General features: G+C 33.1%; 1 protein-coding gene across 1 annotated transcript in view; it reads right to left on the bottom strand.

Moving 5' to 3' along the window:
• Positions 1-23,053: 23,053 nt before the first annotated feature.
• The window catches only part of Hr96 (Nuclear hormone receptor HR96), a 73,487-nt gene continuing 70,131 nt past the window's right edge, over positions 23,054-26,409 (bottom strand). The window contains exon 4 of the mRNA XM_090391127.1: positions 23,054-24,757. Coding sequence (XP_090247253.1) covers positions 23,129-24,757 — 1,629 coding nt within the window. The 3' untranslated portion in view covers positions 23,054-23,128. The remainder of the gene's footprint in view (positions 24,758-26,409) is intronic.

The raw sequence follows: 26,409 nt of genomic DNA on the forward strand, positions 1-26,409 counted from the left end.
AAAATATCTCAGCACGTCAACTCAATACCGATAAACATCGGTAACTGATTAATGGGGTAAGATATTATGAAACTTGAATAGGGGCTCCCCATTCTTAGCCAATGATGCGCTAGAAGTCACGTGAAGGTCATGCATCAATTTGATTGCACCATTAACCGCCTACAAAGATCTTGGAACATAAAAGGGAGTGCGTATGACTTTGAAAAGAGGAAACAATCTTTACCTTAATTATATAAGACGCACACCATTTTTAAGATGAATTTTTAAGGTAAAAAAGTGTATCTTATACACCAGAAAATATGGTAATTTATTATACTGCCAATCTGAGTGGTGATTGCATTTCTCTTAAACATCAAAAAATTAACAAGCCCAAAATTTAATTAGTTCACTCTTCCTTCCAAGCTTTTCAATACCTAAAATAGCTTTTATATACTCCTGTCAGCATGAAAATTTATCTGTTTATTTACAGGAGAAGTGGTAGAAGCAATAGACAGCTTAGGCACCTATAACTACCTGGGACTAATTAACGGGGTATTATGGATCTTCTATTTTCAGTGTACACTACTCCAGAATTAAGCAAAATTCTGTCTGTGACATTGCTACCCATCTCAGTATACTGAACCCTACCATTGATTATGTCATTCTCAGATGGAAAGTTGATGGTGCACAGCAGGAAAAGCCTTCGGAGGTCTCCGACACTCACTGACCGAGATCGACGAGCTCTGTCTCAGAATGTTCAAGCATCCCACACATCATCAGTGGACCTCTTAGTCAACATGGAAAATGCTGCAGGGACATCTGTCAGCACTAGAACTGTCTGCAGAGAGTTGCATGCCTTAGGTTACCATGGCAGAGCTGCTGCGAACAAGCCAAACATCACCCCCCCCGAACGCCAAACAATGTTTGGACTGCTGTCTTTCACAACATTCCTGGACTGCAGATCATTGAAAAAAGATTCTGTGGAGTGATGAATCACACTTCCAAATGTTTCATCTGATGGGCGTGTTTGGATCTGGAAATTACCTGGGGAATGGTTCCAGCAGGACTGCATCATTCCAACTGTCAAATTTGGAATGCATGAATGGTGTTGGGACTTGGTCCATTGGTGGGCATGCCTAAAATCATGATGTCTGATGGCTACCTGAACATCCTAGACAACTTCATGCTTCTGACGCTGTGGAAGTACTTCGGCAGTGACCCTTGCATGTTTCAGCATGGCAATGCTCCATGATATACTGCATTGCATGTCTGACACTGGTTTCCACAAAACATCATTGAAGTGTTGGACTGGCCAGCTGTTTCCAGATCTCAACCTGGGACAAATTGAATGCCAGACCACAGCAGCCGTCATCAGCAATGGGGTAGCTTTGCACAAAGAATGGAAGAATATTCCTGTTGCAATGTATCAGAAATTGGTTGAAAGGTAGTTGCTGTCATTCAGGCCAAAGGTGGTCCTACTCAGTACTATACCTTGTTCCACTTTAAAATTGCAGGAAATCATTATATCATGGGAAAATAGCTATTCTGCCAAAAGAAAATAGCCCCTTCTTCTTCTTTGGATGCAATTAAAATATTGTTTGGAAATAAAATTATGAGTATGTTTAGTCTTTTTCAAAGTAAACAGAACATTTAAAAAATTAGTACTACTTTAAAAAACCACAAAAATAAATAACTAAATAAATTGGCTGACTGTTTTGATGTGGTCACACCACAATTTAAAAATCAAAATAAACAACATGTCCGACAAGGCAGGTGTTTCGATTGTGACTCCAGATTTTTTATTCGAAATTCTCATGGGAAAACATCAATGAGTCGGTCAAAGCAAATTTTGGTGAATGTTTACACGAAGCTGCGAGCTTCACACCCCCTGGCAAGACCAAGGAAGAGTGTGTAGCAATGGTGAGCGAGCTGACTGGTGAAGAGAACCATTTTCAGTATGAAAGCCGATAAAAAGAGTTCACACATGCTGAAGACAACACCCAAAAAAGCAGGCATGATAGGGACTTGAACCTGGCCAATCCAGTGTGAAGCACTCGATGCCAAGATTTGTTGACTTCGTTCAGCGTGCCATTTGCTGAAAGATATATGCATTTTTCTTTAGGAATGAGCGGCCCACACTGAACAAGCTGATTGTTGAAGTCAGTGATCCCAATCTGCCACAAATATCAAGAACGATGGTTTATCGGATGATAAATCTCTACTTCAGATATATAAAACAGCAATGTGCATCAACCTTCATAAAACAAGAAGATCTAATTGCTTGGCGACATCGATACCTTCGAACTATTCAACAGCACCAACATGCTGGGAGGAGTATAATTTTTCTGGATGGAGCATTAGTTAATTTCGGCTACACTACCAGCAAATCATGGAATAACAACTGTTAAGAGTGGATGAAATGAGAAAGAAAGAAAAAAAAAAGGAGAGAAAGAGAGAGAGAGGATATTGCCATTTTCATCAAAACATCTTAATCGGAATAGGCACTGGGAGAGGGAGTGCGGAGGCATATGCACCTTCCATGCGGTGAGCAGGCTGCAATCTTAAAGTGGAACAGAGCATGGAAATGTAATTAAAATGCAATTTTTAATAATGAAACTTTAAAAGATAAGATTTTATTTTTAATAATACCGTATAAAGGAAAAGTAGTATATTCTGTCTAGTGTTTTTAAATTCTTAGAATAACATAAAAAAACTTATGAGAGTATACAAATATACTACAATTACCACTTTTTTTTTTTACTTTTTTTTAATAAAAAAAAGTTTTTAATTTTTTTTTTAATAAAGTCAACAAGTGATATAAAATAGATTTGTGACTAAAGTTAATTTAATTATCACTCTCTGATTTTCAAACTGAGATACTATATTATATTAAATGCTAAATTATAAATTTGTGAGTTATATAATTGAATTTGTAATAGTAACATTTAATACCAGAGCTTAGGAATTGGAATGAAAATATTTAGAATGAAACGCAGCACTGTTATTTAAACTAAAGCTGATGCAACTATATCTCGCATTATCTCGATATTACTATAAAATAAGCAGAAAAATAAATGTATCCAACAAGAGATATCATTTCACATGGAAATTATACCATACTTGACAAAAAAAATGAAAATACCTTAGCATAATAACTGAAAAGAAAATGCAAGGTATGGGATCTTACATATATGCCTGGCAAAGAAATATGTAAATCTCTTGATGGTAATGCTTCCATTGTTTCCATCATGATGTGAACCATGCCTGGAGTGTGGTAAATCAAATACGACTTATAAAACAAACTCTCAGTATGCTGAGGTATTTTATTCTGTCAAGTACTGTATATTTTTATATTTTCCATGAATGGATAAGTGCATGTGTGGTTGACAGCCCAGTTAAGCTCTAAAACACAGAGTGACTAATTTAAACAGAAAGGTTATGATAGTGAGATGATCTTAATGAGTAAGGTACTGTTTTGGTCTGGTCTCAAACTTCCCATTCTATTAGAAATCATGGCTGATGCAGTACATTATATACATCTGTCCTTAGTGGTCATCCATTCTATTATATGGCATTTCTGTCCAAGAAATGCCATATAGTAGGATGTTATCAAATAGATATGCTTCAATTCTTAAGGACCATGGCTTCCGAATAGCCTCAATTTGTCTTTCACAGTCCACTTAATCACCAAATTTCAACCCTATGAGCATCTGTGAGCCTGTTTAAGAAGCAGTAGCATGCCAAGAAATGACAGCCTTTCTGGTGAAAGGATGATGCAGTATTCTTAGTAAAAGCTCCAAACTTGACTCCAAATCCCACTGTATCCATATTGTAAGAATAGTATAGGTACAATTTTAGTACTTACGATCCCAAGAATAATGCACATTCTTAATGAAGCTTCCAATGATTCCTTCTTCCTCTGAATTGGAAAATAAGATTTTCATTTTAAAATTTAACATCAGCTCATAACACAAAAAAAATATACAGCTGTATGATATTTTTGTGCTGATTTTGCTAATTTAAGGAAATTTAAATTTTTTTTATTTTGAATTAAATTTTGTCTGGTACTAATATAAATCACCTGAACTTTTTACTTTAAACACTCCAGAAAATAATAATTGAATTCCAGAGAATGAATTTTATGGCATCTATGCACAAATAATCAACTTTAAATGTAGTAATTTGATTGTCAAACCATCATATTCACAGAATAAACCATAGCTACAACTGATGAGAAACTCGCATAAAAAAAAAAAAAAAAAACCCAGCTGTACTAAATTTCTTTTATAAATTCCACTTTGCAAAGAATTGTATTTAAATAATTATTTCCTTTTACAAGTTTCTTTTTTGTGGGATGGACATCTGTAATATGTTTCGGAGACATAAATTTAAAATATTTTAAATTTAAATAAACTAATGCGATATGGTGGGGGGAGAAACAAGCAAAACAAATCAGATGTAGTGCTACAATAAACACAGTAATTATAAAAAAACAGTTTTATAACATAATTCTCAAACATTAACGATTTTTTTTTATTTTATGCATTTTTTTTATAATTGATTGTAAAGCCTTTACATTCTCTTCATAAAATCTTATTTTTGTCAAATTACCTTCTGAATAACAAATCAATATACATTAACATACATTCTTAACATGAAGATAATATTATATATACAAATAACAAAATGCTTATATTCAAACAGGTGTATTACATAAAAATTGTATTACAACTTTAGTATGTAAGTAATTGGACTTAGAATTGATTCTTTGAGGTTGGAAATGCTAGAGTTACTAAATTGTCTACACATTGTGAGAGTACATTTACCTCCTCATCAGGTGCATTTTAATCAAGGCCTGTGAAGATAATGCAAGATCAGATGAGAAGATTATGACTAGGATACGAAAATTAATTCACTCAGAGCAAATACATTCAACTCTGTTTTGAGAAAAAAATGACTGCATATATTGAATTTCATTTAAAATGGTACTGGTGCTATAGCCAAGCCATTCTGGTAGATGTTCTAGCAAGTATCTTCACTATAATGGTGTCAACTATCTGACTGTAGTAAGAAATCAGTGAGATAGAAGACATAGATGCTAGGATAAATTTGTAATGTTTATGTAATTTATTCACCTTCAGAAAAAAAATAAGCACGATCAGAATTAACTCTAATCAAATTAACCTCCCTACCGGCTGATGTGGATGAAATAGTGAGACCAAATTGCACTTCTTATCCATGTTATTCAATGGGTGCAGTGTTCTCCCTAGAAATTTTTACCAGCCAGGTGGAATGAAGTATTAGCCAGGCATAATTTGAATGAGTTAAGACCCTTTTTCATAACAAATTAAAATAGTAATTTTATTAGAAATTACTTCCAACAAGGATAATATTTTATACAGTAATTATAATAAACAAGACTAGGATTTTTCTTATCTTCTCATTAAGTGATGAAAAACCTTGTAATGCTCACTGCTTAAAATTCTATACACTAATTCTTCTCTTCTTCTTAGAAACCCAGTTGTCAGCAGCTTTTTTGTAATTAAAATCTGTTGGATCTGGTCCCTCCAGTAAAATCAGCATTAGATTATTTAGAGTTTTCTGACTGATGTGATTCAGGTTTTTATCCTTTTTAATGCAGAGAAACCCCTTTCACATTCAGCTGTGCTCACAGGTATGGCTAGTACAATAGCAGCTAGTTTTGCTAAATTTAAAGGCCCCTTACTTTTTTACCTGAACCTGTTGCGAATGATATTAGGTTAAAGACTGCGATCCTTCTCTCATCATCTTGTCCTCCAAAAAAGAACATTATCCCCTTAGAAAAAAGAGCACTGGCTAATTTAAAGAAAAACAAAGAAATAATTATCCTCAAAGCTAACAAATTCTAACGTTATTTTAAATACGAGAGATTATGTATCAAAAATCTCGGTTTTACTTTCTGACACATCCACTTACTGTCAATTAGATTCTGACGCTACTTGGACGAACCACATAGAAACCAACGACCTTCTGTGTAACATGGACACATGGCCAACAGACCTTAAGAAGAAACTGAAGTCCATGCATCTGTTAACTCCATGTTTATATGGATCGCCAAAAGTACACAAGACCAATATACCTCTTCGTCCGATTGTAGATGAGATAAACTCCCCAACTTATTTATTATCCAAACACCTCGCACATCTTCTAAAAGCACACATTAGAAATACAGACACATATATCAAAAATACTCAACACTTTATTGAAAAGCTAAGAAATATCTCCATATCAAGAACAGATTTTCTAGCAAGTTTAGATGCTGTGTCTTTATTTATGAATGTCCCAGTGAATGAAGTTATGACTCTCATAGACAATCTGTTTCCTCAAGACATCTCCCAACTTTATAAACATTGCCTCAATTCGAATTTCTTCAAGTGGAATGGAAATATTTACAAACAACTTTCAGGCCTTGTGATGGGAAGTCCTCCATCTCCTCCATGTGCAGACTTATTCATGGAAAAGTTTGAAAATGACATTTTATTACATACAGATCCTAAACCACCAGTGTGGTGGAGATATGCTGATGACACATTTATAATATGGAAACATACTGAGGCAGAACTATATATTTTCTAACTTCCATAAACTCATTTCACCATAAGATCAAGTTCACATTGGAACATGAAAATGAAGGGAAATTACCTTTTTTGGACATATTAATTACAAAACAAATGGACGACAGCATTGGTCTTGATGTTGTCCATTTGTTTTGTAATGGATGACAGCACTGGCCTTGATGTGTACTACAAGCCGACCCACACAGGCCGTTACCTGCATTTCGCTTCATCACACCATATTTCAAAAAATCAAGCATTATACATATGCAGAACAGGACAACCTCTATCATAAGAGATGACAGAATATTAACAGACGAATTAGATTTTATTCTTCAAACGTTAACAAACAATGGATATCCGAAAAAAATACCAAAAAGAATACTTTTTTCCAATCCCTCTCCACAGCAAATCCAGGAAACTCATCACAGGACTTTTATTTCCATTCCTTTTGCTGGCACACTTTCACAAAAATCTGCCAACCATCGACGGTCTCACGACATTCGAGTTGCCTTCAAACCAATAAGGACAGTATGCAATATGTTACACTCACCAAAAGACAAGAATCCTTTCAATAAACACCCTGGAGTTGACAACATTCTTTGTTCTTGTAGCCTGAATTACATTGGACAAACTTCTAGAAATGAGACAAAAGGAGCACATCACAGACGTAAACAACAACAGAGAGGACAGTTCTGGTTTAGCTTTCCATTTTTCCAACACAAATCACAACATTGAATGGGATAAAAGTACTATGCCATACATAGAAGATGACTACAGCTCCCACAACATAAAAGAAGCCGCAGTAGTTATCTGCTCACAAGGCACCCTAAACAGAAACTAAGGGATGATCCTTTGTGATATCTGGAAATTGTTAAATTGTGAATGAAGCTATGTTATGTAATTTATTATTTTTCATTCACATTTAACATTGCTTATTAAATATTAATCATGACTTATATAAAATTATTTATTATTCCTTAATTAGGAATTACTAATTAAATATTTATTCAAACCCTGACCTATTATTAATTTATAAAATAATAAAGTGTATAGAATTTTGTATAACCAAATATATATGATGTAACGTAAAGTGTTATTTTATATTTAACTGTATACGTAATCGAAAGGTTGATGAAGTAGCTTAAATATTATGTTGTTCTTATTTGTAAAATATTTAATGTTATGTAATCACAAATGTAGTAGTAACAGAGCATACATTACATTAGCGAAATGTTTACGTTTAGTCTGTTGTCATGGAGACGCACGCGTAAACAACCACGAGTGAAGAGAGCGTGGCGTTCGAACGTAAGGTGGGAGTGAAGGTCATATAGGAGATAGGGAGAAAGAGAAAGAACAGGGAAGGTCATAGATAAGATAGAGAGGAAGAGAAGAATTATTATTAAGAAGGAGGAGAGAGTTTTGCGGAACCAAGATTATATAATCCTCAGGGCAGAAATTTATGAGTGTAGTGTTCGGAAGTGAACCTATAAGTAGTGAAACATAAAGTTTAATGTTATAAGCGAAATCTGCTGTTGTTATGAAGAAAGGTTGATGCCGTTATCAGATAAAAGGAAACTGGACAGTCAATGCGAAAATTCTGATTAGTTCCAGTTAATCTGGATTACGATTAAATTCTATGTTGCCCTAGGAAAAGGTTATATTGATTACTTGGAGAAAAGTGAATAAGAATAGATATCAGTACCTAATTACTGTTGTTTGGAATAGTGAAGTGCGACTAACAGTAGTATAGTTTGAACTGTGGAGAAATTTTATTATGTGTGTTCCGCTAATGTTAATTAAGTTAATTCATAAGTGCTCTCTCAATAATTTGATGTGTTGAAGAAATTGTCTGGTAAGAGTAGTTGTATAAGTTTTTCTATTCTAGCATTAACTGTAATATATCTCCGACGCTCAAGGACCGGAATATATTTGCTTGGAATATTTCTTACGTAGTTTATTGCCTGCTGTGAATATAAACATTGAGCTGATAGATTTGTGAAGACTGATTAAATGTGAAGTTGTTATATTAACTTGAGATAAGAAGATTTGTGTTTTGAGACTGAGAATTGTATATGATAGTTAGAACTTTGAATTGGCGTGAGTGACCTAAGAAGATATGTTAAGTTTATTGTGTAGTTCCAATTTAAAATAGATTTCTTGTATTTGTTAGCCATATCATATATTAAATGTTTTATTTTGTTGATCTAAATATTGTGTTTGCCTGAATTCCTTATTATTGCACCGTTCATAAAAAATTCGAATCTAGCGGGTGCCCCAAATAGAATAATAGTTAATTCGGCCAGAGTAAATGAGAAGACTGCTAGCTAATTAAAGATTGATCTTACTATTTATATAGACTAATCTAAGATAGGGTGGCGCAGTATAAATATAAATTTCCCTATTTTTGGATCGGTGATCAATTTGCGATTAAGTATTATATTGATAAGAGTGACTTGAACCAAGATGGCGGATTTAGAACATAATATGAAAATAGAACGTCACGACAAATGGCGCAGTCGGCAGGATGTGATTTAATCGATAGGAATTGAATTTAACAACTATAAATTAAGAAATTGAGTTTAGTTTTAGCGATAACAATCATAGAAATGCTCCCCGAAAATTAAAAAAAAAATTGAGATAAATAAATCACAGTGAACTGGTTATAATCTGGAGTCAGGCAAAGATAAAAGTTTATTTTAAAGTAGAAAGATTATATTAATTGAATTAGTAATTTATTAATCACTATGGCTGTTACATCAAGCTCTGAAATGAATGATAGTGAATTTTTTCGTACGGTAAACCCGCAACAGGTTTTTCCCCAATTTTCAGGTGAAGAATCAGATGATGTACTATTTTTCTTTACCTATGTTGAAAAACTTAGAGAGATAGCAGGTTGGACTGATTTTCAATTGCTGGTTTTGATTAGAAGTAAATTAATAGGTAAAGCAAAAACATTCTTATATTCTTCTCCAATACTTCGGGAAACTTTTGAGTATTCAAAATTTAAGGAAACTTTGTTATCCCAATTTTGTAAACTTAGAAGTGTAGGTCCTAATTTATGGAAGTTACAGAAAATTATTCAAAAGGATAAGGAGACTGTTACTGATTTCCACAATCGTTTATTAACATTGGCTAACAGTTTGAATGTTACTGCTGAAGATAAACCTCACTTAGATTGGGCAGTATTCCAACAATTTAGACAAGGTCTTAGGCAAGAATTGCGAGAAACAGCCTATAAGAAGAAAATTTCCACCTTAGAAGAGTGTGTCAAAACTGTCAAGGAAAGAGAACAAATATTAGGAGACCTTTATCCCTCAAACAATGCAAGTCTTGTGAATATTGTGAATAAGACTGATAGTTCATTCAACCAATCAGAAATAGAAAAGAGAAGTAAGGTTGAAAAGGAAAAAGCAAAGAATATTGGAGAAAATTCAAGTAGTATAAACTACGTGGCAGAGAGTAAAGAGCAATTGGACAGGAAACTGTTGACAGAAGTAAAAACTTTAATTCACCAGGAAGTGAATAAGTTAAATCAGCCAATAATGGATAGTCTTAATGAAGTTGTGAGACAGTTATCAGCTATTACCTTGAGTTCTCAAGAAAATCAAAACCCCACTACAAATAAAATTGATGAGATGATCAAGCATGAGGTTGAAAAACAAAGTCAACCTATTTTAAGTAGCCTAGATGAGGTAATCCGAGGATTAAATGATGTTAGACAACAAATGTCCGCTATTCCTCAATCCAAGACAGAGACAAAGCAAGGAAATCCTCTTAGGTGTTATAATTGCAACAAGGTTGGACATTATGCCAGGAACTGTTTCCATAACAAGGAAGACTACTATAACAACAGATGGAACTCAAAATTTGGATACAAACCCCACAGGAGAAATAAAAGAATTCAGAATTATCAAACATCTAATGAGAGAATGATGAGAATTAGAGGTGATATCCTGGGCTCTAAATGTGACATCTTATTAGATACAGGATGCAATGCCTCTACCATCAGGATGGATTATTTCCTAACCTTAAAGAATAAACTGTGGAAGAGCACTGCCAAGCTGAGACAACCTGTAAGGATTACTTCTCTCTCAGACTCAAACTTTATGGCATATGAAAAGCTTCGAGCAAGAATATACCTACCAGAATTTGGACTGTATGTGTGGCAAGACCTACTTGTTGTCCCCACTACTTCCAATCTAGGTTCTCACATTATCTTGGGAACAAACTTCTTAGCAAGATATCAATTTTCTTGTGACTTTTCTAAAAAGGAAATAACCCTGATGAACAAAAGGAGATATACTAGAAGAAATGAAATTCATAATTATGATAAGTCTAAGTATCAAACGAAACAGTTTAGATTGCCATTTGAATCAGGACCATCTACTGAAGAAAAGTCAGCTGTGAATCAATCATCTAATAGAGATAGTGGTGATAACTCTCATGTACACACTCTGTCTGATACTCCACTTGTCACTGATGAACAAAAAGTAGCAGTGACAAAGCCTAAATCAGAAGCTACCACTGATAGTAAGATAACGGTTGAAGTCAATTTTGGTAAAATGACCAATCTATATAATGGAACACACCACCAAGAAGAGAGACAGTTAAAACTTAATTCTGGTAATGGAAAACGTGAATTTAATTCAGAAGAGAAAATCCCATACTACAGACATAGAAGACACTCTGAAATTGATAATGGTGATAACAGATTTAATGAGAATGTGAAAGAGAATAAATGCACTAGACATGATAAGGAACCAGGTTTCATTCAAAGTAGGTACTACTTGAGGAATCGAAGAGGAAATATGGAATCCAGTTTTTTCGTGAAGGAACCTAGTGTAAAAAAAAAAAAAATTTTTTTCTTATAAAAAAATTTTTCAAAGAAAGGGTGAGCCTATGTTAAATTGTGAATGAAACTATGTTGTGTAATTTATTTTTTTTCATTCATATTTAACATTGCTTATTATGTATTAATCATGTTTTATATAAAAAGTAATTACTATTCCTTATTTAAGAATTACTATTTAATTATTTATTCTATTCTTAACCTACTGTTAATATATTAAATAATAATATGTGTAAAATTTATGGTAACTAAATATATATGATGTAACGTAAAGTGTTATCTATAATTAATTTCATATGTAATGAAAATGTTGACTAAGTAGTTCAAATATTCTGTTTATTCTTATTTGTGAAATTATTTAACGTTATGTAATCATTCATGTAGTAGTAGAGCGTTGTATTACATTAGCGAAATGTTTGCGTTTAGTTTGTTGTCATGGAGACGCATGAGTAAACAACTACCAGCGAAGAGAACGTGACATTCGAACTGAAAGGGGAGAGTGAAGGTCAGATAATTAAGGTTTTATTAGTAAGGGGAGAGAGGAAAGAGCTTTGCGGAACCAGAAGGAAGGTAGCATACAAGCAAAGAAGTAAAAGAAGGTTATAAATTCTTTAGGGCAGGAATTCATGAAATTAGTGTTCGGAAATGAACCAAAAAGTTTAATGTTACAAGTGAAAACAGCTGTTGTTATGAAGTAAAGTTAATGCCGTAATCGTAGAAGGATTTTATTATGTATGTTCCGCTGATGTAATTAAGTTAATTCATAAGTGTCCTCGCAATAACTTGACGTATTGAAGATTTTATCCGGTAAGAGTAATTGTATATGTTCGTCTATTCTAGCATTAACTGTAATATATCTCCGATGCTCAAAGTCCGGAATAAACTTGCTTGGAATATTGTCTACCTGGATTAGTGCTTGCTGTGAATTTGAACATTGTATTGACAGATTTGTAGAGACAGATTAAATGTGAAGTTGGTTATTTTAATCTGAGTTAAGAAAATATGTGTTTTTGAAGTTGCAAATTGTTTTTGAGAATTTAGAACATCGAACTGGAATGAGAGACTTAGCGAGTTGTATTGAGTTATTTGTATTGTTTCATTTAAGAGTAGAATTATTGTACTTGTTATATATCATATATTAAATGTTTTATTTTGTTAATCTAAATATTGTGTTTGCCTGAATTCCTTTTTATTGCACCGTTCATTAAAATAATCGAATCTCGCGGGTGCCCCAATTTGAATGATAGTTAATTCGGCCAGAGTAAATGAGAAGACTGCTAGCTAATTGAAGATTGGTCCTACTATTTATATAGACTAACCTAAGATAGGGTGGCGCAGTATAAATATAAATTTCCCTATTTTAAGATTGGTGACCAATTGATAATTAGTTTATTTATTGATATAAGTGACTTGAAGCAAGACCACGGACTCGAAGGACAAGAGTCGTCGCGACAAATGGCGCAGTCGACAGGATGTGATTTAATAGGTAGGAATTAAATTTAACAACTATAAGATAAGAAATTGAATTTAAGTTTAGTGATAATAATTGTAGAATTAATCCCTGAAATTTTAGATAGTGAAATAATTAAATCACAGTGAACTGGTTATAATCTGGAGCCAGGCAAAGATAAAAGTTTATTTAAAGTAGAAAGATTATTGTATTTATTGAGGTAATAATTTATTAATCACTATGGCTGTCACATCAAACTCTGAAATGAATGACAGTGAATTCTTTCGTACGGTAAACCCGCAACAGGTTTTTCCCCAATATTCAGGTGAGGAATCAGATGATGTACTATTTTTCTTTACCTATGTTGAAAAACTTAGAGAAATTGCAGGTTGGACTGATTTTCAATTACTAGTTCTGATTAGAAGTAAATTGGTAGGTAAAGCAAAAACATTTTTGCATTCTTCTCCAATACTTCGAGAAACTTTTGAGTATTCCAAATTTAAAGACACCTTATTGTCTCAATTTTGTAAACTTAGAAGTGTAGGTCCTAACTTGTGGAAATTGCAGAAAATTGTTCAAAAGGATAAAGAGACTGTTACTGATTTTCACAATCGGTTATTAACATTGGCCAACAGTTTGAATGTTACTGGTGAAGATAAACCTCACTTAGATTGGGCTGTGTTCCAACAATTTAGACAAGGTGTTAGGCAAGAATTAAGAGAAACAGCCTACAAGAAGAAAATTTCTACTTTAGAAGAGTGTCTCAAAAGTGTTAAGGAAAAAGAACAAATACTAGGAGACCTTTATCCCTCAAACAATGCAAGTCTTGTGAATATTGTGAATAAGACTGATAGTTCATTCAACCAATCAGAAATAGAAAAGAAGAGTAAAGTTGAAAAAGGAAAAGCGAAGAATACTGGAGAAAATTCAAGTAGTGTAAACTACATGAGAGAGTAAAGAGCAAATGGACAAGAAACTGATGACAGAAGTGAAATCCCTAATTCACCAGGAGGTGAATAAGTTAAATCAGCCAATAATGGATAGTCTTAATGAAGTTGTGAGACAGTTATCAGCTATTACTTTGAGTTCTCAAGAAAATCAAAACCCCACTACAAATAAAATTGATGAGATGATCAAGCATGAGGTTGAAAAACAAAGTCAACCTATTTTAAGTAGCTTAGATGAGGTAATCCGAGGATTAAATGATGTTAGACAACAAATGTCTGCTATCCCTCAATCCAAGACAGAGACAAAGCAAAGAAATCCTCTTAGGTGTTACAATTGCAACAAAGTTGGACATTATGCCAGGAACTGTTTCCATAACAAGGATAACTACTATAACAACAGATGGAACTCAAAGTTTGGATACAAACCCCACAGTAGAGATAAAAGAATTCAGAATTATCAAACATCTAATGAGAGAATGATGAGAATTAGAGGTGATATCCAGGGCTCTAAATGTGACATCTTATTAGATACAGGATGCAATGCCTCTACCATCAGGATGGATTATTTCCTAACATTAAAGAACAAACTGTGGAAGAGTACTGCTAAGCTGAGACAACCTGTAAGGATTACTTCTCTCTCAGACTCAAACTTTATGGCATATGAAAAGGTTCGAGCTAGAATATACCTGCCAGAATTTGGACTGTATGTGTGGCAAGACCTACTTGTTGTCCCCACTACTTCCAATCTAAATTCTCACATTATCTTGGGAACAAACTTCTTAGCAAAATATCAATTTTCTTGTGACTTTTCTAAGAAAGAAATAACCCTGATGAACAAAAGGAGATATATCAGAAGAAATGAAATTCATGATTGTAATAAGACTAAGTATCAAACAAAACAGTATAGATTGCCACTTGAATAAGGACCATCTACTGAAGAAAAATCAGCTGTGAATCAATCATCTAATAGAGATAGTGGTGATAACTCTCATGTACACATTCAATCTGAGACTCCTCTTCTTACTGATGAACCAAAAGTAGTAGTGACAAAGCCCAAATCAGAAGTTGCCACTGATAGTAAACTAAAGGTTGAAGTCAATTTTGGTAAAATGTCTAATCTATATCGTAGAACAAACCACCAAGTTCTGGGACAACAAAAACTTAATTCTAATAATGGAGAACGTGAATTTAATTCAAAGAAGAGAAACCTATACTACAAACTTAGAAGATATGCAGAAATTGATGATAATAGTAATAAGAGAATTGTTGATAATGTGAAAGAGAATAAAGGCACAAATCATAATAAGGAACCAAGTTTCAGTAAAACTTGGTATTACTTGAGAAATCGAAAAGGAAATATGTAATCCAGATTTTTTAAAAAAAAGGAGCCTAGTGTCAAAAGAAAAATTTTTCTTATAATAAAAATTTTTTAAAGAAAGGGTGAGCCTATGTTAAATTGTGAATGAAGCTATGTTATGTAATTTATTATTTTTCATTCACATTTAACATTGCTTATTAAATATTAATCATGACTTATATAAAATTATTTATTATTCCTTAATTAGGAATTACTAATTAAATATTTATTCAAACCCTGACCTATTATTAATTTATAAAATAATAAAGTGTATAGAATTTTGTATAACCAAATATATATGATGTAACGTAAAGTGTTATTTTATATTTAACTGTATACGTAATCGAAAGGTTGATGAAGTAGCTTAAATATTATGTTGTTCTTATTTGTAAAATATTTAATGTTATGTAATCACAAATGTAGTAGTAACAGAGCATACATTACATTAGCGAAATGTTTACGTTTAGTCTGTTGTCATGGAGACGCACGCGTAAACAACCACGAGTGAAGAGAGCGTGGCGTTCGAACGTAAGGTGGGAGTGAAGGTCATATAGGAGATAGGGAGAAAGAGAAAGAACAGGGAAGGTCATAGATAAGATAGAGAGGAAGAGAAGAATTATTATTAAGAAGGAGGAGAGAGTTTTGCGGAACCAAGATTATATAATCCTCAGGGCAGAAATTTATGAGTGTAGTGTTCGGAAGTGAACCTATAAGTAGTGAAACATAAAGTTTAATGTTATAAGCGAAATCTGCTGTTGTTATGAAGAAAGGTTGATGCCGTTATCAGATAAAAGGAAACTGGACAGTCAATGCGAAAATTCTGATTAGTTCCAGTTAATCTGGATTACGATTAAATTCTATGTTGCCCTAGGAAAAGGTTATATTGATTACTTGGAGAAAAGTGAATAAGAATAGATATCAGTACCTAATTACTGTTGTTTGGAATAGTGAAGTGCGACTAACAGTAGTATAGTTTGAACTGTGGAGAAATTTTATTATGTGTGTTCCGCTAATGTTAATTAAGTTAATTCATAAGTGCTCTCTCAATAATTTGATGTGTTGAAGAAATTGTCTGGTAAGAGTAGTTGTATAAGTTTTTCTATTCTAGCATTAACTGTAATATATCTCCGACGCTCAAGGACCGGAATATATTTGCTTGGAATATTTCTTACGTAGTTTATTGCCTGCTGTGAATATAAACATTGAGCTGATAGATTTGTGAAGACTGATTAAATGTGAAGTTGTTATATTAACTTGAGATAAGAAGATTTGTGTTTTGAGACTGAGAATTGTATATGATAGTTAGAACTTTGAATTGGCGTGAGTGACCTAAGAAGATATGTTAAGTTTATTGCGTAGTTCCAATTTAAAATAGATTTCTTGTATTTGTTAGCCATATCATATATTAAATGTTTTATTTTGTTGATCTAAATATTGTGTTTGCCTGAATTCCTTATTATTGCACCGTTCATAAAAAATTCGAATCTAGCGGGTGCCCCAAATAGAATAATAGTTAATTCGGCCAGAGTAAATGAGAAGACTGCTAGCTAATTAAAGATTGATCTTACTATTTATATAGACTAATCTAAGATAGGGTGGCGCAGTATAAATATAAATTTCCCTATTTTTGGATCGGTGATCAATTTGCGATTAAGTATTATATTGATAAGAGTGACTTGAACCAAGATGGCGGATTTAGAACATAATATGAAAATAGAACGTCACGACAAAATCACTCATAAGATCTCTCAACACATCAGAGTTTAACTTCGCAGCAAATTATAGGATGCACCTGCTTAACAATGACTGACCAAATGCTAGCATCCACGCTCCACGTTTGTGTAACGGTTCCTATGAATTTGATAATTTTTCATCTTTCAGTTATGTATTGATTCGTAACCTAAGCTCATTTTGTTTTAAGCTGTTATATGTACATTTATCTAATCCAGAAGCAGCCACCAGTTAACATGGCAAAACTAGTAGGTTAATAGTTGTATCAAATTTCTGACCCATAAAAACCCAATTTTTCTGTCTTCTTATTTAGTATATAGTGGTCAAAAATAACATTCATTGTAAAACAAGTATGTTTTACATCAAACTGTTATGAATCTGAAAGAAAAGTCCATGCTATCTCCATTGCTGTTTGTCATTTACATGGATTACATTATGAAGAAAAGAAACATCAAAACCTCAGATAGAAATCAAAGTTATTAAATTCAGCTCATTGCTTTGTGCAACATTATACTTCATGACAAGTTGTCAGGATTTGTTAATGAAACTCAATGATGAATCAGGTATGAAAATCAGTAATAAAAAGATAAACTATGAAAATATGCAGGAAGATGCAAAAATACCCAGCAAGAACACATTCTCACTGGTAAACCTATAGAAGTAAAATTTTTAAACTGTTTTAAGCACAATACTTAGTGAAGATGGTAAATTAAATATTAAAAAAACTAACAGAATAAGTAAAACTGGTATAGTTGGAAATTAGTTGAATATGACAGTAAAAGCACTGAACTAGAAGTGTGTATACAAGACAATGTTCACATCAATTTTAACTTATGAATCTGAAAGATGGGTTGTGAACAAAACAGTTAACTGAAGACTGGAGATCATATGAGAGTTCTAAATAAAATCAGAAAGGATGAATAGATGGCATGAATTACAATCATATTAAAAGTGAAGATATTACAATGTGCATTTCAAAAATAATGTATGATCAAAGCTATATTTCATGTATTAGCAAGTACAGCAATGGAAGCTCACTGCATGTAAAGTAGTATGCAGTAAGAGAATTTCTGGCACACATAAATGTAAATGCTACTGAAACTGATTTCTAGTTATTATGCAAAGCAGCTGTAGATGCAACTACTGTACACTGTTTGGTAAGAAAAACAAGAAATAGCAATGGCAGAGTTGACCTTAATGACTAATCATAAAGTGAGTGGCCAAAAACAAGTGATAATTCTCATAAGAAGAAAGCTGAGCAGTTAATCAGAGAAAATCAGCAAATAAATCAGAGATCACTGAAACTGAAACATTTCAGTTCATTGGCATAAGTCAATCAATTGAAATGAGATTTATGCCAATAAAGTGTGCACATGTTGGGAAACATATCACTTAACTAGCACAGTACAACAGAACATAATGCCTTACTTCACAAAACTGTAAACTGGAAACAAAACTTGGGTCTATTATTATGATCCTAAAATGAAAATTTGGTCTACAGAATATCACCAATGCTCAAAAATTTCAAAATTCAGTCTGCTGCTGGAAAAGTGCTTGCTGAGCATCTTTTGGGACAGTAGAGATATCATTTACTAAGACTATATGTGGAAAGTGATGACAATAAATGCCCAAACAAAATGAAGACCTTGAGAAAGTTGAAACATCAAATTAATCATGTTCATGCCAAGGAATGGCTTGCTTTTGCAACATGAAAATGCAAAGCCACACAAGCTTGTTCACTTCAGAAACTATTGAAAAAATCAGACCTCCCCTCCCTCAAGACTTCCGGTTATTTCCTAACTTGTAGCAAGGGCATCCAACCTCGAAAATGAACAGGTCAGAGCATTTTACTATAATAACTTTGAAAACCTTGTTACCAGTCTAGAATAGGTATTGAAAGCAAGAGAGAGAGAGAGAGAGAGAGAGAGAGATTAGATTAAGAAATAGTGTATAAAAACAAAGTAAACTTCAAAATTATCTCTTTTATTTTTAATTTCAGTGGCATTGCTTTTAGATGGGATGTTATCACTGTGGAGGCATTACTTTTGGGAACCTCCATCTTGAAGGAACTTGACATCATTAGGATTCAAAAATGCATGGACTGAATTAATCTAAGGTATTATGATCACTTAAGCAGTGAAGTTTAGCAAAGCAAGTATTTGATGGTGAAAAACCACCCAGAAGAAAACGAAGAACTAGGTAAGCTGATGCAGTTAGTAGTGTTTTCTTTTAAAAATGAAATATAAATTCTGCCTACTCCTGGAGATCCTACAGATAACAAATTACTTTGGAAGAAAACTGTTGACAGTAACTGTTAATAATATAAACTTAATTATGCAGTACTATCATAGTACTATGATAGTACTGCATAGTACTATCATGATTTGCATAGTTCATCATCATGAATGAAATGTTCATGATGATGAACATTTCATTCATCACTTCTAAATTACAAATCAGTAAAATTTGTAAATTACAAATTTTAGAATAAATAAGATTTCTGAAAGCATTCTTCTGTATTCAGTTTCATACTGTGAGCTTTTACCTTCATGGATTCATTTTCTTTATACCATGATTTTCTTTTCATCATAATTCTCCATGTATTAAAAAAAAACATTGGAACTTTGGTGATGCTCAGTAATGTTCACAATGATGCCTTTGGGAGTTGTGATGTCAAATAGCATGCTGTTCCTCTTTCCACCTATTCTGAATTAAGTGACTCTGAAGAAACAAAAGCAATATGTAGCAAAAAAAAAAAAAAAAAAGCAAGACAAGCATCTACAAGGGATAGACACACATAAATTTTTGCCTGAGCTTGATTCTTCAACTTTGGTCAAGTATTACAGTCAAAAAGCATAAATTTCCAGCAGTTATTTTTTGCTTCAACTTTTAAGATGGGTTAAATTTCTCAGTGGAAAATCTAAATTGAGAGATGTTTCCTTGGAATTAACAATTACTAACTTAATAAAAACTATTTTAGTCTTGCCTCTTCCACTTTGATAAGCAGTAAACTTTGGTTGGGATAATAACAGCCTATGACAGCTATAATAAAATAAAGAAGGAAACAAAATAATTTAAAAATCAATCTCCTCCCTCTCTGAGCAGCACGTGAAGTTATCATGATGAGGTTGCTGGATCCATGTTTATGAAATGGAGAATAAATTAACATAAAAAAATTAAGATTAAAATTATTGCAACTAATTAAGATACAGATTCACATGTTGAGAATAATTATTTAATAACAGTAGAATTTTTGGTCATGTTTCATGACTATTGTTAATGCTTAAATACAGTTAAAGAAGAAAAAAAAATAGAATAAAATAATGCCATCCCATTTTATTTTTTCTTTAACTGTACATATGTGCTGACAATGATCATGGAACATGATGAAAATTCTGTTGTCATCAAATAATTCATTCTCAAAGTAAGTGAATCCATCATTTAATTAGTGTCAGTGTCATGTCTATTGATAATGTATCGATATCTTAACATATAAAATTAACATTAAATAGAAATCCTATCTAGAATACTGTACAGGATTCACAAACAAAATAAAACAAACGAAAAAAAAAAAAAATATATATATATACACACATACAGTAAAACCCCTTTTTTACACTTTACAGAGAACTGATGGGAAAAAGTGTAAAAAGCAGGAAATGTAAAAAAAAACATTTAAAAAAGGCTAAAAGATGACTTACTGCTAGCATGTGAGTCTACATACTAGATTACAAAATTTAATAACTGAAAATAAATGAATTTACAATTACTTACATTTATCTATTTAAAAAATCTTTAATCGTGATTGTTTTTGCTTTTTTTTTTTTTTTTTGACATAGCGCCAGATTGCTTTGCATTGGGTTCAATGCTTGACCTGTTTTTTACTATTGTGTTCAAAGTGGACACGGAGAGTCCAAGACCTTTTGCCAAATGCTCACGTGTTCCGGCATGCCAATCTACACGTCGCAGAATTGCCATCTTTTCTTCTACAGAAATGCATTTTCTGTCTTTTTTTGCCATGTTACTAACATGGATAATCCACCACCGCAACTTGAAAGCAACTTTCACACACTAAATTATTTAGCAAAAATTCTGCAATATCAATTCGTACTGTGATTGAAAAATCACGGTATCGCTCATCACTAGTGCAAGCGTGCAGGTCACCGTGATGGCAAAAACGAAACTACAGCCGAAAGCAATGCCATCTGGGAACAGAAATGCGCAGATTTCTGCAGAAATCGATTCGAAAATCAGTATTGTCACCCGAAAAAAAAAAAAGAAAAAAAAAATGCAAATCATGGGAAATAATGTCCACATCAAGTTGTTAATTTCGGGAAAACAATATATTGTAAGAATAGGTCTTAAGACGGGACTAACGGAAAATGATGTAAATGGAAGGAACATAAAAACAGGGTTTTATTGGCATTTTCAACTGTTGAAAATGCTATAGCAGTCAATAATTTTTAAACTTATATTACATAGTACTTAATGTAATATAATTTTATATTTGTATATATTTTAGAATGTTGACAAGCTTTCACAGAATCAGCTCATATGAAAATATAGTCGCTACAGGAAAAGAACAATTCTGCATACCAATAAAATATTAGAACTTTTATTAAAACTAATATAAATAATACAATGCTAATGTAAAAAAACTTCCTACTTCTACATACCCATTGAATATATTCAGTATGCTTCTTCCCAAGACTCAAACTATTGCAAGAATTCATTTCGTCAAGTCTTGATATTATCTACTTCTTCATAGTCTTAATGCTAATATAATTTCAAAACTCGCAGTCTCCATTGCAATTATGGTTTATATGAAGAAGCATGCTGGAATGTAGATAAAATGTATGAAATCCCTGTATTACATTTGTGCTTCAATACTAGTTTTAATGTAATCTAATCTAATAAAGGTGTGCAGAATTATATTTGCCTTTGGGATTCATTTCTTCTCAAATTCCACATAAGGACATTTCATATTTGATATGCTAGTTCATCTTTGAATAGAGTAATATTAGAATTAAATAAAAAAATTCAGGAACTTATCATTCCCTTCTCTCACAATATGACAGACAATTTAGTAAAAAGTTAAATTTACTCAAGAAGAAAAAGACAAAATCAGAAATACATACATATATGCAGGACGAGAAATGAGTTCATCTTATTTCAATGAGCTTTGATCCTAAAAATGAAATTATTCTGAAAGAAATCAAATTTCTACAGGAAGAGTCAATTTAAACTTAATTTTCTAAAATAAACATAAAATCATCCTTGATTTTTAATTATATTAACAAAATGAAAATCTATTTAAAAGAATAATACAGTAGATCCCCGTTTTACGACTGGTAGCATTATGACCCCACCACCACTATTTCAACTAGTATAAATTTTGCATTACGACTGTATGAAATGGTAGATCATAGAAGTAATGCAATAATAATGCACATCCTTCAACTGAAGACTCTGAATCTTCTTTGGAAAAGGTAACTGTGGATGAGATAGCAAATCAGTTGGCTCTAGAAGTCTACTGAATATGTAAATTAATTACTGAACTCGCATGAAAAAAGTAGCCTACGATTAAAGAAATATCAAAGAAGAAAAAATTGATGAACTCCTCCTACACTAAATTTACATTAGAGAGTTATCGAGGCTTTTGAAAATACTTACTGGTCTAAAAAATTTTAAAACTGATGACATAATGAACAGAACTTAGCCGTAGTCAGGAATGCCTTATCAATGCTATAGAGAAATATGAATAAAAGAGGCATTAGTTCAGAAGAAACTATATGTAGATTTTTATTTTAAGAAACTATAAACAGTAAATTCTGTAATATTTTTACTGTTGCATAACTGAATGTGTTTATTATTTCATTATTGAAGTGATATATTGTAGTTAGTGACCATTTCAGAATGTATATATAGTTAAAATTTTATTTAAAGGAATGTAATCTTAAATTCATTACACTGAGCCTACAGGGAATTAGGATTTGATTTACAACGGCTCACATAATGACAAGTTTAAGGAACCCATGAGGTCGTAAAAGTGGGGGTTTACTGTATATAAGACTATGCTTATAATTAAATACTTTTTATATATTCTTGATATTGTGTAAACATGAAAGAAAAATCTAAAATAACTTGAAGCAATCATTTTTATAATAGCTTGTTATTGCATTCAAACACAAAATTTCACAAGGAGGATTTAAAGGCACCCTAATGTTTCAGGTCAAAAATTTCTATTAAGAGAGGCTCTACATCTTTGGGATTTACATCCAAATATACACGAACATGATTTTCATTTAAGATATGTAATTCTTGTATCATCTGTATAAGCTTGAGGTAGGTTGATCGGGCTTTGCATCCTGAATAAATTGTCTCCAGATAACGACAGAGTAAGTAGTAATATGTTTCCTGTTCAAGTTTCACTGCATCTTTATGAATCGTGTTTGGACGTTCTGGAGTAAATAAGGCAATGGCACTTAGAAGAAGCATAATATTTTCATTTGTTCTCCATTCAGGTTCAAATGAGTTGATAAATCGTTTATGTTCCTCATAAACATTTCCTCTAGCTTCTTTCAGTATATCCACCTTAATTGACATGGGTTTTGGACCCTGAGGGCCTTGCCAACAGTCTTTTTCTGGATCATATGACATAACTGAACGAAGGATCATCAATTCTGTACATCCCCCTTTTAGAAGGGCAATTTGATCATCTTGACACAAATTTTTAAAGGCATTTAGCTTTTTAGACATTTTGATAAGTCTTCTAATGGCATGGTCTGTCATGTTAATTACATCCAAAAGACTAGGATCTGGCACACCCCAAGTCAAAGGCATTTTGAGCACTTCATTGGCCACAATTAATTCATTCAATTTATCCCTTTCGATCACAGACAACTTTTGCAAACCATTTGCAGATTTCTTAATTGGAATATTAGCAAATTCAACTTCGACAGCTACTCTAAAAGCTGTGTCTGATACAACAGCATCGCATCTTTTTATAAAAGATCTGCTCACTGGTTTAATTTCTGATTCTGAACCACATGATAACGTAGGACTTTGAACTTTTATATTACACGAATTTCTACTATGTAAAGGTGATGAGGAACGTGTGGTAAATGATGAGCTGGTTGGAAAAGTTGTGCTAGTAACAAGAGATGGGTGGAAAACAGGATCCAGTAGTATACCAACTGTTTGTTTTAATGGTGAGGAAGGATTTGTAACTGCAGCTGTAACAGAAGCATCATAATTAATCACCTGTGATGAAACACTTTCTGTAGGCACTTGTATCATAGGAGATGAAGGTGTATAAGTTGATAAACTCCCTTCTATATTTGAATTTAACTCTGTATCCATGTTGGATCCAGATTCACTTGGCACTGAGTACACATCACTTCCTTCACTAGACATAAATGATTCTGTGTGAACATCTAAGCTATTTTCCCCATGGAAACTTTTAGGAGGTGGACTTCCTTCATAATCTGATGGTGTTAAGGGTTGATGAACTAACATTTTATTTTTAGGCAGATCTAGCAAACAGCCAGAACTGAGTGGTGTGAGAGGGGAAAGTGAGGAAGCTGGACTTAACATTATTTGATTGATAGTGGCTTCTGGACTTTCTACCTTTACAAAAGTGATATCTTTTGCTTTTCCACTAGGACTGATTTGTTTTTTATGTCGATTTTGTTCAATTTTTGCTCTTTTCATTTTCTTTTCAGCTTCTGTCATGATCCACTCTTTTTTCATACCAATTGCAAAACATTTCTTTAGCCGACATTTCTGACAAAAACGCCTGGTCACAACATCCACTTTACAGTTGTTGTTAAAAGGACATTTGAAATCCTGAAATGAAATAAAAAATATATAATTCTTTTCAGCTTTCAGATACACAAATATTTATATTACAACAAAGAAGAAAAGCAATTTTTCATGGATATGGGTTGCTTAATAACCTTGTGACTTAAGTGTAAAGGTGTAAACTTAAACTGTAACTTAAAGTGTAAACTAAAGTGAGTATCTGCTGCACCATTTGTATTACCATTTACATTGCTGCATACCGTGTATATAGCTCAACAGACTAATTTTGGAAAATGTTTCAGTTCTGATACAACACTAAAGATATTTTTTTAAGCAGTAAATTTCTAACTTGTAAACTGCATATATTACAATTATAAAAAAGTATTTGTAGGAAGTTTTTCTGCTTGGTTATACTATAAATTAAAGATGCCAAGAAATTATATTCTTGGTTTAATCCTTTATCCAAGTGTAAGCAAAAAAGTTTGCACCTGAAGTAACTTCGAGACTAGGCAACTTATATAGAAGCTAATGCCTTCACATCACTTGCCTTAGTATCACAATAAAGGTCGAAACTGGTATGTGGATATAGGATATGTGCTTTGCATTATGGGATACTAAGGCAAGTGATGTGAAGTCATTAGCCTCTATATATGAGTTGCCAAGTCCTGAAGTTACTTCAGACCCAAACTTTGTTTGCTAACACTTGGATAAAGGATTAAAGCAAGAAAATATTGGGTTGGCAAATAAGTTCGTTCGGTTTATGCGTTAGTACAAGTCTACACCGCTTCAACTGTCGCTATTGTTGCGCTACAGTGCAACGCTATTGCACAGTTGAAAGGCAACATTTCACATAACCTTTCAGCGAATTTTCGTTCAGCCTATTTCAGTTGCATGTGTGTAACATATTTTTAGAAATGGAAGGAAATAATGTACATTACCGGCATATTTTGCTTTTTTATTTCAAAAAAGGCAAACGAGCTGGGTAGGCCCATAAAAAAATATGCAGCGTATATGGGGATGGTACCTTAACAGAACGCGTATGGCAAAAGTGGTTTGCCAAATTCCGTTCTGGAGATTTCGACGTCAGTGATGCGCCTTGCGCCGGACCGAGGTTGATTCGAGTGTTGTGAAGGATATCATCAACAAAATTCCATCACAAACAGTGTGGGAGATTGCTGCACTACTGAACATATCCCATACAAGCGTTGAAAACTATGTGCACAAGCTGGGATATGTTTCAAAACTCAATTTGGGTGCAGCATGAATTGACTGAGGCCAATATGACTGCTCACATATGCATCTGTGATTCGCTGCGACGTCGCCAAGAAAATGACCCATTTTTGAAGTGGATGATTACGGGAGATGAAAAATAGGCTGTGTATGATAACATGTTTTGTCGATCCTCCGTATTCACCGTACCTGGCACCTTCTGATTACCACTTATTCCGATCGTTGCAGAATTCTCTGAAAGGGAAAACCTTTGCTAATGAGAAGGCTGTCAAAAGACACCTGGATCAGTTTTTCGCCAGTAAACCTCAGGAGTTTTATGAACGTGGCATAATGAAGTTGGTAGACAAATGGCAAGAGGTCATTGATAAAGAGGGTCAATATATAACTGGCTAGTATGTATTATATACAATGGTATCTTGCTAATCCGAACCTCCTTACTCCAAACCCTCCAGTAATTCGAACTGTGC

The sequence above is a fragment of the Typopeltis vanoorti genome, chromosome 4 (assembly GCF_054136105.1).
Source record: "Typopeltis vanoorti isolate ZY-2024b chromosome 4, IOZ_Tvanoo_1.0, whole genome shotgun sequence".
In the NCBI taxonomy this organism is placed as follows: domain Eukaryota; kingdom Metazoa; phylum Arthropoda; class Arachnida; order Uropygi; family Thelyphonidae; genus Typopeltis; species Typopeltis vanoorti.